The 12,718-nt window shown below is 35.6% G+C and overlaps 1 protein-coding gene across 7 annotated transcripts in view; it reads right to left on the bottom strand.

The window, feature by feature from the left end:
• The window catches only part of LOC137250280 (myotubularin-related protein 3), a 208,017-nt gene that overhangs the window by 44,228 nt on the left and 151,071 nt on the right, over positions 1-12,718 (bottom strand). For all 7 annotated transcript variants that reach the window (XM_067782792.1, XM_067782787.1, XM_067782786.1 and 4 more), the window contains 2 exons: positions 3,496-3,698; positions 773-896 (listed from right to left, as the gene is read on the bottom strand). In XM_067782792.1, coding sequence (XP_067638893.1) covers positions 773-896; positions 3,496-3,698 — 327 coding nt within the window. The remainder of the gene's footprint in view (positions 1-772; positions 897-3,495; positions 3,699-12,718) is intronic.

Here is a 12,718-nt window from a genome sequence, read left to right as displayed (position 1 = left end):
AACGTTCTTCGTCCCCATCTTCAGTGTCGGTCCCGACTGCAGCAACGGTTTTCTTCAAGTTTAGTACCTTTTTTGAGTTAGTCAAATTTTGTGATGGTATGTAAGTTCTTTTTTTCACACCTGAGCTATAATTCCGGTTTATTTGTAATAATAATGCCAAGGTTGTGTTTTTTTATGTATATCCGTTCGCATTCAGTGCTCTATTCTCAATCAATCTTCTTTTTTTTTCTTGTCTCCATCATTGCCATATTTTCACATTTTTTTTAAACATCTTTCTTATAATAAGTTACTGATGTTTTCCTACAGAGGGCTGCGTCAGCTAAGCAAGAATCAAAGCGAGCACCTGATTGGCTGATCGCCAGATTCTTGCCTAAAAGACAGCGCTGCCATACTTATATTTTTCACATTACACCTTCTGCTCGTGCAACCGATCTGACTGTTAGATGGCGTTGGCTGCAATCCATCCAGTGACTATTAGGGCTGGCACACAATTATTACTAACGACGAGTTTCAGTACCTTCATTTCTGATGGATTACAAAATTAAAATATTTTTTTTTTTTTGTGATCGTTGTATTTTGAATTCAGTTTTAAAACTGCATTAAAATACAAATGTTCAAAAAAGTGACTTAGCACATTTTCACATTAAGCTAACGATATACAATTATTAGGTATTATGAAAAAAAGTAGATCAATAACGGCAAGTGCTTGAATAGAATTCTTATGTGTAGTTTTTCCCTCTCACCTAGAATATGCAGTTTATGAGGTACTTACCTGAATTTTTGTAGTTACAGCATGATAACAAGGTCCACACAATCTGACCGGATTAAACAGTTTTGCATCAGGCAAAGGTGCCCAAAACTCTGAGCAATCAGCACAAAATATTTGGCCGCATGAGCTAAATAAATTTAAGAAAGGGAAATTTGATGTTTTGATATATATAAGTTAAAGTTTTATGTCAAGCCAAATTACGAAGATATTATAAGTAAGGAAAGACTTAGAGCATTTCTTCTTCGTACACACTTTTTCAACGAATTCAAAGGTTCTGTATTCAACATTGCAGCTCGGCGTTTCTTAAAACTCCCTCCTATTGGAAAACGCTCTATCTCAAATTAGGTTCAAGAACGCCTTAATATCGACATTTTTTCATACACGTCCCATAGAACATCACCATGCACTGAATTTACATATGCTCCGATAGTGCGTTTTTGAAACAGACACATTCCTCAGCCGTATTCTGAGATAGGGCATTTTTGAAACGACAGTAGGAAATATAGGATGTTATTGTATATTAAAAGCAATTTTTCGATTTACACTCGAACACTCGATAAAGTGTTAAACTATTACCATAAGATACCCATAGCATAAACGTTAAAATAATATCTGGCGTCATCTTGAACACCGCAGCAGTCAGTGTGATACATATCAAATCTTGTACACAATGGCCTTGAACAAATGAATTTAAAATAATTACAAAATTTCTTAACGGTTACCACACTTGTTAATGAGAAAGCGTCACTTCGATAAGAAAAGTCACTTGTCAATGAGATGGCGTCATATGAAATTTCGAAAGCGTCAATTGTAATTCAGAATATAAATATGGTAATAAAGATAAGCTATGTATGTGGAAACGGGCATGTCCTCTAAGGATAATAACACTTGACAGGAAATTTCCTATGTTCCAACTGGCTGACTGGTAATGTATCCTCCACATATGTTTTTACTTTTTCCTAAGGAGTTTCGATGGGGTCGCTTTTATCACCCAGCACATTATGCAATACAGTATATTTCAACCCAACATCAGCCAGAGGGGAAAAACCCTATGACTTAGAAATAATTAACATCTATACTCCCGCTGCCATCCTCTTTCCAAGTGGCTATAGTCCTGATATCAGTGTGCTGCTTTGTGGCGATAACCTTCTTATTCTTGGCGATGCCCATACTCCTTTAAATACAGATTTTATCACCTCTGAAAGGAGCATTTTTATTAATTTCAAACCAGTAAGACCGGGACTATCTTCGGCTGTGTCGAAGACCTCATACCTTTCATGAGTGGAGCTGAACAATAATGTGTGGAAATTTTAAAAATTCATAAAGTCTAAACAGTCGGTTGTATGGGATATATATTTTATATACGACGGACCATTTCAGACAATGACGTACGACATATAAATATGTATAAGCATCCTTTCAAGCTTTTAGCCAATGTTAACGATTTTTTCAAGCAACAATATGAAATCTTCTAGCTGCTAAAATGAGGAATAAATCACAAAACTCGTTTCCAAAAATCGGTTGTATGGGTGATATATGCACCCAATTAATGGGACGAAGCACCGTTAACACAAAAGCAACCACATGGGGATCAGCATTGTCGGTGCCAAAGGTAGCCGTTAGGCCATTTTAAGCATCAGGTACCGCTGACTCCATTCTCGAATTACATGGCCCATCAACGCACACCAAAACTACGTCGTTCAAATCGTTCGCCGATTTTTCCATCGTTGAACAACAAACCTTACTCAAGCAGGACTCCTTTGTCGGTCGATCGACAAAACTCCAAACACTGATATCGCGCTGAATAATTGAATGCATGGGCCTCTTGAAATTATAAGTGACGCTGTCGCATATTCAGTTTATGTTTTGTCATCTACACCTAACTGTTCTCAATGCCAGGAGGGTGGATCCGTATGTAGAAGTCCACGCAAGTAGGGAAAGCTTCTTACTGCCATTCACGAGGTAATTGCCAGTGCGATGCTTTTGTATGCGGTTCAAGAACCTCACTACTACACTTGGGATAACTACACCGGCATCTGGGTAGCAGCGCCGACAGCAGAGGTGATAATACCCGCCGAACGCCATATCCCTGTCCACTGATTTCGTGGACTCATACAACCCCCAGTGTGAAGTAATCGTCCTGCAATTTACCATGCAGCCGATCCATCTGGTTATGGCTGGATGCACTGCCAAAGTAGTTAAGACCCTCCATGATCGCCCCTTAAGAGACATTGTTGATAGCCCCGGCAATGTCTAAGAAAACTCCCAAGACATACTCCAGGGCTTTCAATATTTTTATAACCTCCCTATGGAGTACCGTGTCTACGACTTGCCTTTGGTGTACCCATGTCGTATTGTGGAGAGCAGTTTTTTTTTATCCACAATGGACTTTATTTACACATCTATTAGCCTCTCAACGGTTTGAGCAAAAATTATGTTAAGCTTATGGGCCTGTAGTCTTTGAGATACATATGACTGACCTTCCCTGCCTTTAATGGGAAAGCTACACAAGCAGTTCTCCAAGATTGCGGTGCATGATTCAGTCTTTTGGCTTAAGTTTACAGTAATATTATGGCTCTTTTCAAAAAAATTTCAATGTTTTTCGTGTGAAGGTCGGGGCATTTACATATACATATTTGCAACCTTTCTCAAATTTAAGCCTATTTGCATAAAACTAGAGGTGGCTTCAAATTTACTTTTAAGTGGGCTATTTTACTTTTACGCACCGGCAATGATGTCTTCGACGACCTATCCAGAATTCCACTTGACAACTGGTACAGCGTTTCACAGCATGATCGGGTACCCAGAGAGCGCTTGTGGTACTCGGTTGTTGAATGGAGGAACTGCCATTGGATGAGGGGGCACTGCGATCTTCGACAGCTTCCCATGAGCATATTGAAGCATTCTCAATATTGTCCAAAGCTGTACACTGAAATGCAAAAAATAAAAAATTCAAAAATTATTTTTTTAAAATCTTCGAAAAAAAAACTTCAAAAATAACTTCCAAGGCAATAATTAATAAATACGCATGCGGTTAGTGGCCCAAGCGATATAGACTAAAAATCAAGAAATTGAGGGACTACAGGCTTTGACAAGCTACAAAAATGTCACGTGAACAGATTACCAATAGGTAGGTAAAAATTATCGCTTTAATGGAACGAATTTGTGCTAAAACGTGCTAAGAAGAGGCCAATTGTACTTTTTTCACGACCGTATGGAAATAAGTGGGCCTATTGATTTAGTTTGAGAAATTTAAAAGGAGACTAAACTGAACTAATTGCCTGAACTATTCATTTTTTAAAACCTTGTTGTAGTTTTAATTTATGACTTCCACGGTTTATAAAAAAAGTTTTAAGTTCTGCCTTATTATTATGTTTAAATAATAAGTAACCCTACAAGAATACTGACTATCATATGACTATCATCTGATTGTCAGCAATGTCAACCTAGCGATCAGCGCCTCATACAAACTTTCTATCACAAACTTAAGGGGACTTGCGCAAATGTGATGTAAACAACTGTGTACGTGTAAGTTTTTGTCTCCTTCTTATACACCAATATCGCCTACTGATTATGTATATAGCCGTACTGCTCACTCTCAATCCTTTTCCTGGATCAGTGCTGACACTCTAACTATCAAAAAGTGTCATAAATGATAGTTTACTGTAGATATCAGGTTTGACTGTTATACTATCATAAATGACAATTGTTATATTCCGCCAAAAATGAAACAATGCTTTTTGCTTTTTATTTACTTTATTTCATTACGTTTTTAATTTTGTACGTGATAAAAGCATACGCGTTTCTCATTTGTTTAAAATAGATAGTTTTATAAGAATTCGACTTCAGAATGTTCAATTTAAATTCAGAAAATAACAAAACAATAGAATCATTGTGAATGATGACTAAGTGTGATATCTTCTGCATAAACGTCAAAATTCCAAAGTGATTGGATCACCTGATTCGCATTTGACTATCGCTGTCTCATTCTGTATCTCTTTCTATCACCCGCTGAAGATAGGCGCCGCCATATTGAACAGCCTGTCAAAACGTTGAAAAGTAGCCATATTGAACAGCCTGTCAGGCAGTTGACAGATAAGAACACACTTTGTCATCATTCACAATGAATAGAATAGCGCTTTCCTTATGCGGAAACACATTTAAAAATGAATCACCACTAACCACTATTATTTTTCGCGTATCAATTTTTTGAGTGCGCCCCATACATTCCGACAGCTTTTGGTATTTTTTAATATTATTTTCGATTTTTTTTCTTTTAGCATGGAGCTTTGAAATGCTCTCTTTTTCACTTTTTAAACTTATTTTTTATATGGTTTTCGTCGGTTGAAAATGGCGGAATTTAAAAAATAACAAAGCAACCGTGATAATCATTTGATTGTCATATGACAGTCAGTAGTGACAACATGATTAAATTGGATAAACTGTTCTCGCATACATAAAATTCCGTTGAGAATTATGTATCTGTCTCACATGCATAATGGTATCTGCTGTATGTTCTTTCGTTCTGTACCAGGTGTCCGAAGCTTTCCCAGTTTGAGTCCTTTTTCATGATTATAGGCTGCCGTTGGGAACATGCGGACATGCGCGAGCGATCAAAGGAACATACATAAATTTTAGTATCAATGTTTACGTCATCGCAGGATCAGCATTGTCAATTACAAGGGTGAGTGTATTAGTAAAACTATCAGCGTTTCTTGTAGGGTAAAATGACGCGATTGTTTGGCTAAAGCTCTTTTAATTGATAAGGAAGCAACATTCGCATTTACTCAATTCTATCCGAAATTGAATAATTCGGGACTAAATAATGCCCAATATTACCTGACAAGGACATAACTGTACTAAACATAACTGTTACGACATAAATAAGTACACGAAAGTTCAAAGCAAATTATGGCCCTTATTACGGTTTACAACTCAACTGTAGCATTAACGTTTACAACCCTGTGCGAATGCGGGAAAATTAAAACACAAAAGGCACAAATATGTTCAATAAAAGGCATCATCCGGTCGCAAAGATTCTGAGCCAGATAAATAATTTCGCATGTAAATACATCAACAACGCTTTAAGCCAAATAAATCAGATACCCTACAAGAATACTGACTATCATATGACTATCATCTGATTGTCAGCAATGTCAACCTAACGATCAGCGCCTCATACAAACTTTCTATCACAAACTTAAGGGGACTTGCGCAAATGTGATGTAAACAATTGCGTACGTGTGAGTTTTTGTCTCCTTCTTATACACCAACATGGCCTACTGATTAAGTATATAGCCGTACTGCTCATTCTCATTCCTTTTCCTGGATCGGTGCTGGCACTCTAACTATCAAAAAGTGTAATAAATGATAGTTTACTGTAGATATCAGGTTTGACTGTTATACTATCATAAATGACTATTGTTATATTCCGCCAAAAATGAAACAATGCTTTTTGCTTTTTATTTACTTTATTTCATTACGTTTTTAATTTTGTACGTGATAAAAGCATACGTGTTTCTTATTTGTTAAAAATAAATAGTTTTATAAGAATTCGAGTTCAGAATATCCAATTTTTTGAGTGCGCCCCACACATTCCGACAGCTTTTGGTATTTTTTAATATTATTTTCGATTTTTTTTTCTTTTAGCATGGAGCTTTGAAATGCTCTCTTTTTCATTTTTTAAACTTATTTTTTATATGGTTTTCGTCGGTTGAAAATCGCGGAATTTAAAAAATAACAAAACAAGCGTGATAATCATTTGATTATCATATGACAGTCAGTAGTGAAAATTTAATTAAATCGGATAAACTGTTCCCGCATACATAAAATTCCGTTGAGAATTATGTATCTGTCTGACATGCATAATGGTATCTGCTGTATGTTCTTTTGTTCTGTACCAGGTGTCCGAAGCTTTCCCAGTTTGAGTCCTTTTTCATGATTATAGGCTGTCGTTGGGTACATGCGGACATGCGTGAGCGAACAAAGGAACATGCATAAATTTGAGTATCAATGTTTACGTCATCGCAGGATCAGCATTGTCAATTACAAGTGTGAGTGTATTAGTAAAACTATCAGCGTTTCTTGTAGGGTAGTTTCTGAATGTCTTGACTTTGGTTTGGCAACACTGCTTTTAATAAAACCTACTTTTTCAAGAATAGATGTCGCTGCTTGGCCTTTAGCCTTATACTCGTATGTTAAATGAAACACATCAAAAATATCACGAACTCTGCTTTTAAGTCTAGAAACTCACTGGCCGACATTTTTGATAGCTGACTCTAGCAAGGAATCGGAATTGCGCATAATTTTAATATAGAAGATACAGCCGTTCCTCGAACAGGTTTGTGGAAATGGTCCTTCATTTCGTTTAAAATGGAGCAAAATGGTTCCTTACTTACCTGATAGTAACTTACGAATCAGCAAAAAAGCTATTCAATGGTAATGTAGGAAAGCATACCAATTTTTGCACCAATACTTGATATATCCGTCAAATAATAACTTTTTTGGGTTGGCAACACCAATCCAACTATAACTGACATGCCAAGTTTTCCAGTGCGAATTCAAACTCGAGTTTAAGTTGACTAGATAGAGTTTAAACTTGCCACTTTGTTCGATAACATAAAATTTTGCTTCTCATCTCAACTTAAGCGTACGAAGTGGCAGAGCTTTAACTAGAATTCAAACTTGCACTAAAAAACTGGGCATAAGCCGAATTGTAAACCGTAATAGGCGCATGAACCAAGTGGTCAAAATTACTTTAGTTTTTTGGTAAGATTCGCGAAATATCTTGCAAAGCAAATAGCAGCGACAACAACAATGTTAGTTTAGAAGCACAACGCAAAAAAATAACAAATGGACAAACACAAGAAAAAAATAGCATATCAATGTTTTCATATCCAATTCTTGGTTTAAGAACCATTTTTGCATGAGAATACAAATTTGTGCCGTTTTTGTTGATTATATGCTTCAATGACATTTAACTCAAAACCTATTTATTGTACATATAATTTTGTTCACAATATTTTATTTTTCAACGAGACATCAAGAACACGGCTTCTCGCGAGATTCTCGAATCTCGTAAGGCTCGCGAGATTCTCGCATCTCGAATTAATCGTAATACTCGCGATATTCTCGACTTTCAATTCAGTCGCTGCATTGGAAATATTCTATACATTTCGTGGTTTTTTACTCTTGGTTTTGCGGACATTTTGGCTTGTGCTCCAGAAGAAATCGAAAGCTCTATGTATATAAAACAGCCAATGAATCGATTAAGTTGAATGTCGAGAAGCTTGCGAGCCTTACGAGTAAGTCGAGATTCAAGAATCTCGCTAGCCTTATGAGTAATTCGATATTCGAGAATCGCGCGAGACTTACGAGTAATTCGAGGTTCGAGAATCTCGCGAGAAGGCGAGACTCGCGAGAAATCTCTTCTCGAACATGTTCGAGAAATTGTAAGCTCTATCTCAAACTACCACATTAAAACTAGTAATAATTCGATGCCTTTAATTGAGTTGAAAGAAAAAAAGCAATTTTCATGGAATCCGTACTTTAGGTTAGGTCAGTCTGGGCCCGTATTACCTGTTACGATCAGTGACTGAAAACCATTTTGACTCAAGCAATAACTATGCAACTATCAAACTTTTTTTTTTAATTATAATAAAGAATGGATCTAACGAGTACTATTTGTCGCTAGTTCAAATACGCCATTAATCCAATCCACCTTTCAAGAGCTATTGTGATTTAAAAAATGAGCATAGACTGAATCAGTGAATCCAGATTGTAGGAAATTACCCTTTTTGATGGATTTTTCCTTGTAAAATTGAGGAGGGGAAAAATAGAAATTTTGTTGTGTTCCATATAAAGACAGGGAATTTCTCGTAGCGAAACTATTTATGTGTGAAAAACTGATCATAATATAACTAAAATAACATAAATATAGTTTAAGAAAACTAAACAACACGCCGTAGCACAGAGGTTCGTGTCTCCGCTATTAAGCACAACTCGTTTTGTGGCGAGTAATTCAACCACTGCCTTCTTCAATAATTGCCGCTCGATAGGTCTCTTTGCGCGCCTAACCTAGAGAGTTACAAACATATAAGTAAAGCTAATACACCTACTTAACAATACTGTAAAATTATTCGTTGTGTATCATTCGAACGGTACCTGACTCAATTCCACTAGATAATACATTTATCGTCTGCCAACCCAAGAAACAGTTGTCATTATTTGATTTGGTTGGCTTGTCATTCGTATTTTGTACAATTCACAACAGCGTACATTTATTTAGAAGACATAATTTGGAATATTTCACTACATTCTTATGTCCGCTGCATAGAAAAATCGATTCCAAAGAAGTTGTCAGGAGAAGGAAGAGTACAGTGACTGGTTGGAATCTGTGCTGGACGATTCATTCAAAGCATTTTGTAAAGCGTGCAATGCATCGTTTTAATAGCTCCGACATATAAGCAGTTTTTCATATAGATGAGTTTCACACATGCTTATGCATTATGAATAGATTGCACGTATTTTATGGAGAATGGTAGAATGAGCGACACTGGCGCCATCTGATATTGAAAAGTAGCCAACTCCCCAATTTTGTTCCAAACAAATCATAAGAGGAAAAATTTGACATTTGCTTTGGCTAAGGGTGTTGGCACACCTTTGCAAGTGAAATTATTTTTCCCACTGGTTGGTAGATTTTCCAACATTTTTCAAAATTAAAAACTGCAATATAACAATCGAGTACGACAAAATATGTTAGCAAGTATTTTTGTTTTATAGGGAGAATGTTTACAACAGTGCTTCGCGAAATTGTGTATGTCAAGGGCAAGGCGAAATAAACGTCAATTGCCAAGTGTGATGTTACTGAAATGCATAAGCTTGTGTTAAGCACATCTATATGAAAAATGTCATTGTGCCTTAACTCACTCAAATCAAATTTTATATAAACAAGTAAAGGTGTCTAAGTTCGGGCCTAACCGAACATTATATACTCAGCGTGAGCTTCAATTGTACATTTCATTTCAGATAAATTACTTTTCTACATAAGACGTGGCACCGCCCGTTTAAAAAAATAACCCAATTTCCTTACAATAAAACTTGATAAGTGAAATATCATTGATTCAAAACTATTTTTTGCTAAGTTATAGCTTATTATTCCAGTCTACGACCCTTTTAAATTTATTTTATATCTAAGTTGCCGTGGTCTTTAACCGATCCCGTCCCTTTTTACTAGAAATATTTTCTGCTATAAGGAAAATATGTGTACACAATTTCATTTCGATATGTTAATTTTTCTTCGAGTTATGGCTCCCGAAATATAGAAAATTGCTTAGTCATAAAAGAGGCGGCGCCACACCCATTTTAAAAAATTTTAGTGTTTTCCAATTTAATGTTATAATTCAATTTGAAAGTAAAATTCTATTGATGCAAAGCTCTTTTTGGATAGATATAGCTTATTATTTTCGTCTACGACCCTTTTAAAAATCTTTTATATAAAAGTGGGCGTGGTCTTTAACCGATCTTGTCCATTTTTTCTAGAAATATTTCCTGCTATATGGTAAATTTGTGTACCGAATTTGATTACGATCCGTTAATTTTTCTTCGAGTTATGGCTCCCAAAACATAGAAAATTGCTTACTAATAAAAGGGGCGGTACCACGCCCATTTTTTTAAATGTGAAGTTTTTCCTATTTATTTTTATAAATACACTTGGGAAATGAAATACCATTGATATAGGGCTCCTTTTTGCAAAGATATAGCTTATTTTTTTCGTCCACGACACTTGTAGAAATCTTTTATTTGAAAGTGGGCGTGGTCCTTAACCGATTTCGTCAATTTTTCTTCAAAGCATTCCTTATAGTAAAAGCAACCTCTCTGCCGAATTTTTTTACGATAGGTTTAACGATTTTTGATTTATGATTGATAATATTTGTAAAATTGATTTCATCACAAGTGGGCGGTGCCACACACATTAAAAATTTTTTTCGAATTTTTATCAAGAGTGTCAATATCAGTCCACACGTCAAATTTCAACATTCTAGGTGTATTATTTACTAAATATTTAGGTTTTGTGTGTTTTCCAAAATGTTATATATATAAAAAGTGGGCGTGGTTATCATCCGATTTCGCTCATTTTCAATACCAATCTATTTTGGGTCCAGATAAGCTCGTGTACCAAATGAAGATATCTCAATATTTACTCAAGTTATCGTGTTTACGGACAGACGAACGGACGGACGGACATGGCTCAATCAAATTTTTTTCGATACTGATGATTTTGATATATGGAAGTCTATATCTATCTCGATTCCTTTATACCTGTACAACCAACCGTTATCCAATCAAAGTTAATATACTCTGTGTGCAAAGCATGCTGAGTATAAAAAGGGTGCGCCTCCAATATACTCCACGTTAAATTTTGGTATGCCTTAAATTATGACGGAAAACGAATTGGACGCTTTTGTAAATGACTAATCTCCAAAATGAAATGCAGATACCCATATTCGTTATTAGGACGGTAGCACTACTATGTGTAATTGCCGATGAGCGTTTGTTTAGTCGCAACCGCACATGTATATGCAAGTAATAAAATCACGACCAATGAATCGTCTCAGCTTGTAGTCACTTTTTTTTTTGGTTCTTTGCGAATTTCAATAATTTTTTAAGGCGAAATAAAGAGAATTTTTTTAACTAAGTGTGTAGGGGTTCACAGTGTTGCAAAAAAAAAGTGAAAGTACCTGGGAAGTCATACAATTTTACTAGAAGATCTCGAAGAACACAGAATGACTGCATACAAGTTTTTCTCCTGGAGTCCCCAAAATCGTGATTTACGGGCAAAAAAACGATTTTTCCTACGTTTGGACTATTGCGAGCGTACAAGAAGAGGTTTATACCTTTCCAGAGATATATATACGTAAAATAAACAACTGTAAATTATTATTTTTTTTTTTTTGTTTCGTCAACTTTGGTGCTATCCGTATGCACCAATTTATAGAGAGCCTTTGCCAACCCTGCATTGCATCAAAAGTGGAAATTAATTATGAGCTCAATGAGTAATACATTTTTTATATATGCTGAAAACGGAGTTATTAAAAAGTGTAAAATTGTATCAAAACGACTAAAAATATTAATTTCTTAAAAGTGAAATAAAAAACGCATAAACACAACCGTACTCTTTGTCTTAATTTCAATATTTTGTTGATGGCAATCTCAGGCAAAGTATACATCCTACAGCAGGGCTCGTCACCATACGAGCAACTGAGTCGCACGCAGTGGTACACAATTCCACTATGAGAGCTTTACATACATATGTCGAAGCTCTAAGCTCTGTGAGTATTGTTTAAAAGTTTAAAAATATTTTGAAATAGGATTTTTTAAATTTTTCGAACAAACAGCTGAAACCTTTTTTTAAGTTTGAAATATCTGCCATACTAGGATGAGATCAAGGCATTATTCCGGACTTTAATTAATTTTTTTTTTTGTTTTAAGATAATAAGAGCTGATTCATTCGTTCCGCGAATACGCCAGGTTGAAGTGTTTTGAATTGCCTGTAATAGTTGTTTACCACGTAAAAAAAAAACAAACAAATCAAAACTAGCACAAAAAAAGAAAAGGTTATTTTATATAAGAGCTATTTGGCCGGTGGTGTTTAAACGAAAAACGAAGTTTTCCTTAATCCTCCTACGCGTTTCGGCACATTTTGTACCTTCCTCAGGGAGATCTGTTTTTATTCATAACAAAAAACAATATAAACATACAACAATAAACATTTTAACACGACATTGAGGATTTCACTTACATTACATTTAATTAAATTTACAAAATTTCGTCAAAACTATATATTTCCGCACTGCATCCTTTTCGTTGCTCATCTCATCAAACTTTGTGCTTTTTAATTGCTGTGAAGTAAGCACAGTTGATATTGTCCACGTCCTCTTTGAAGTTTAC

This window comes from Eurosta solidaginis, chromosome 4 (assembly GCF_040869045.1).
Source record: "Eurosta solidaginis isolate ZX-2024a chromosome 4, ASM4086904v1, whole genome shotgun sequence".
In the NCBI taxonomy this organism is placed as follows: domain Eukaryota; kingdom Metazoa; phylum Arthropoda; class Insecta; order Diptera; family Tephritidae; genus Eurosta; species Eurosta solidaginis.
The sequence above is the reverse complement of the archived record's forward strand: the minus strand, read 5'-3'. Positions and strand labels throughout refer to the sequence as shown.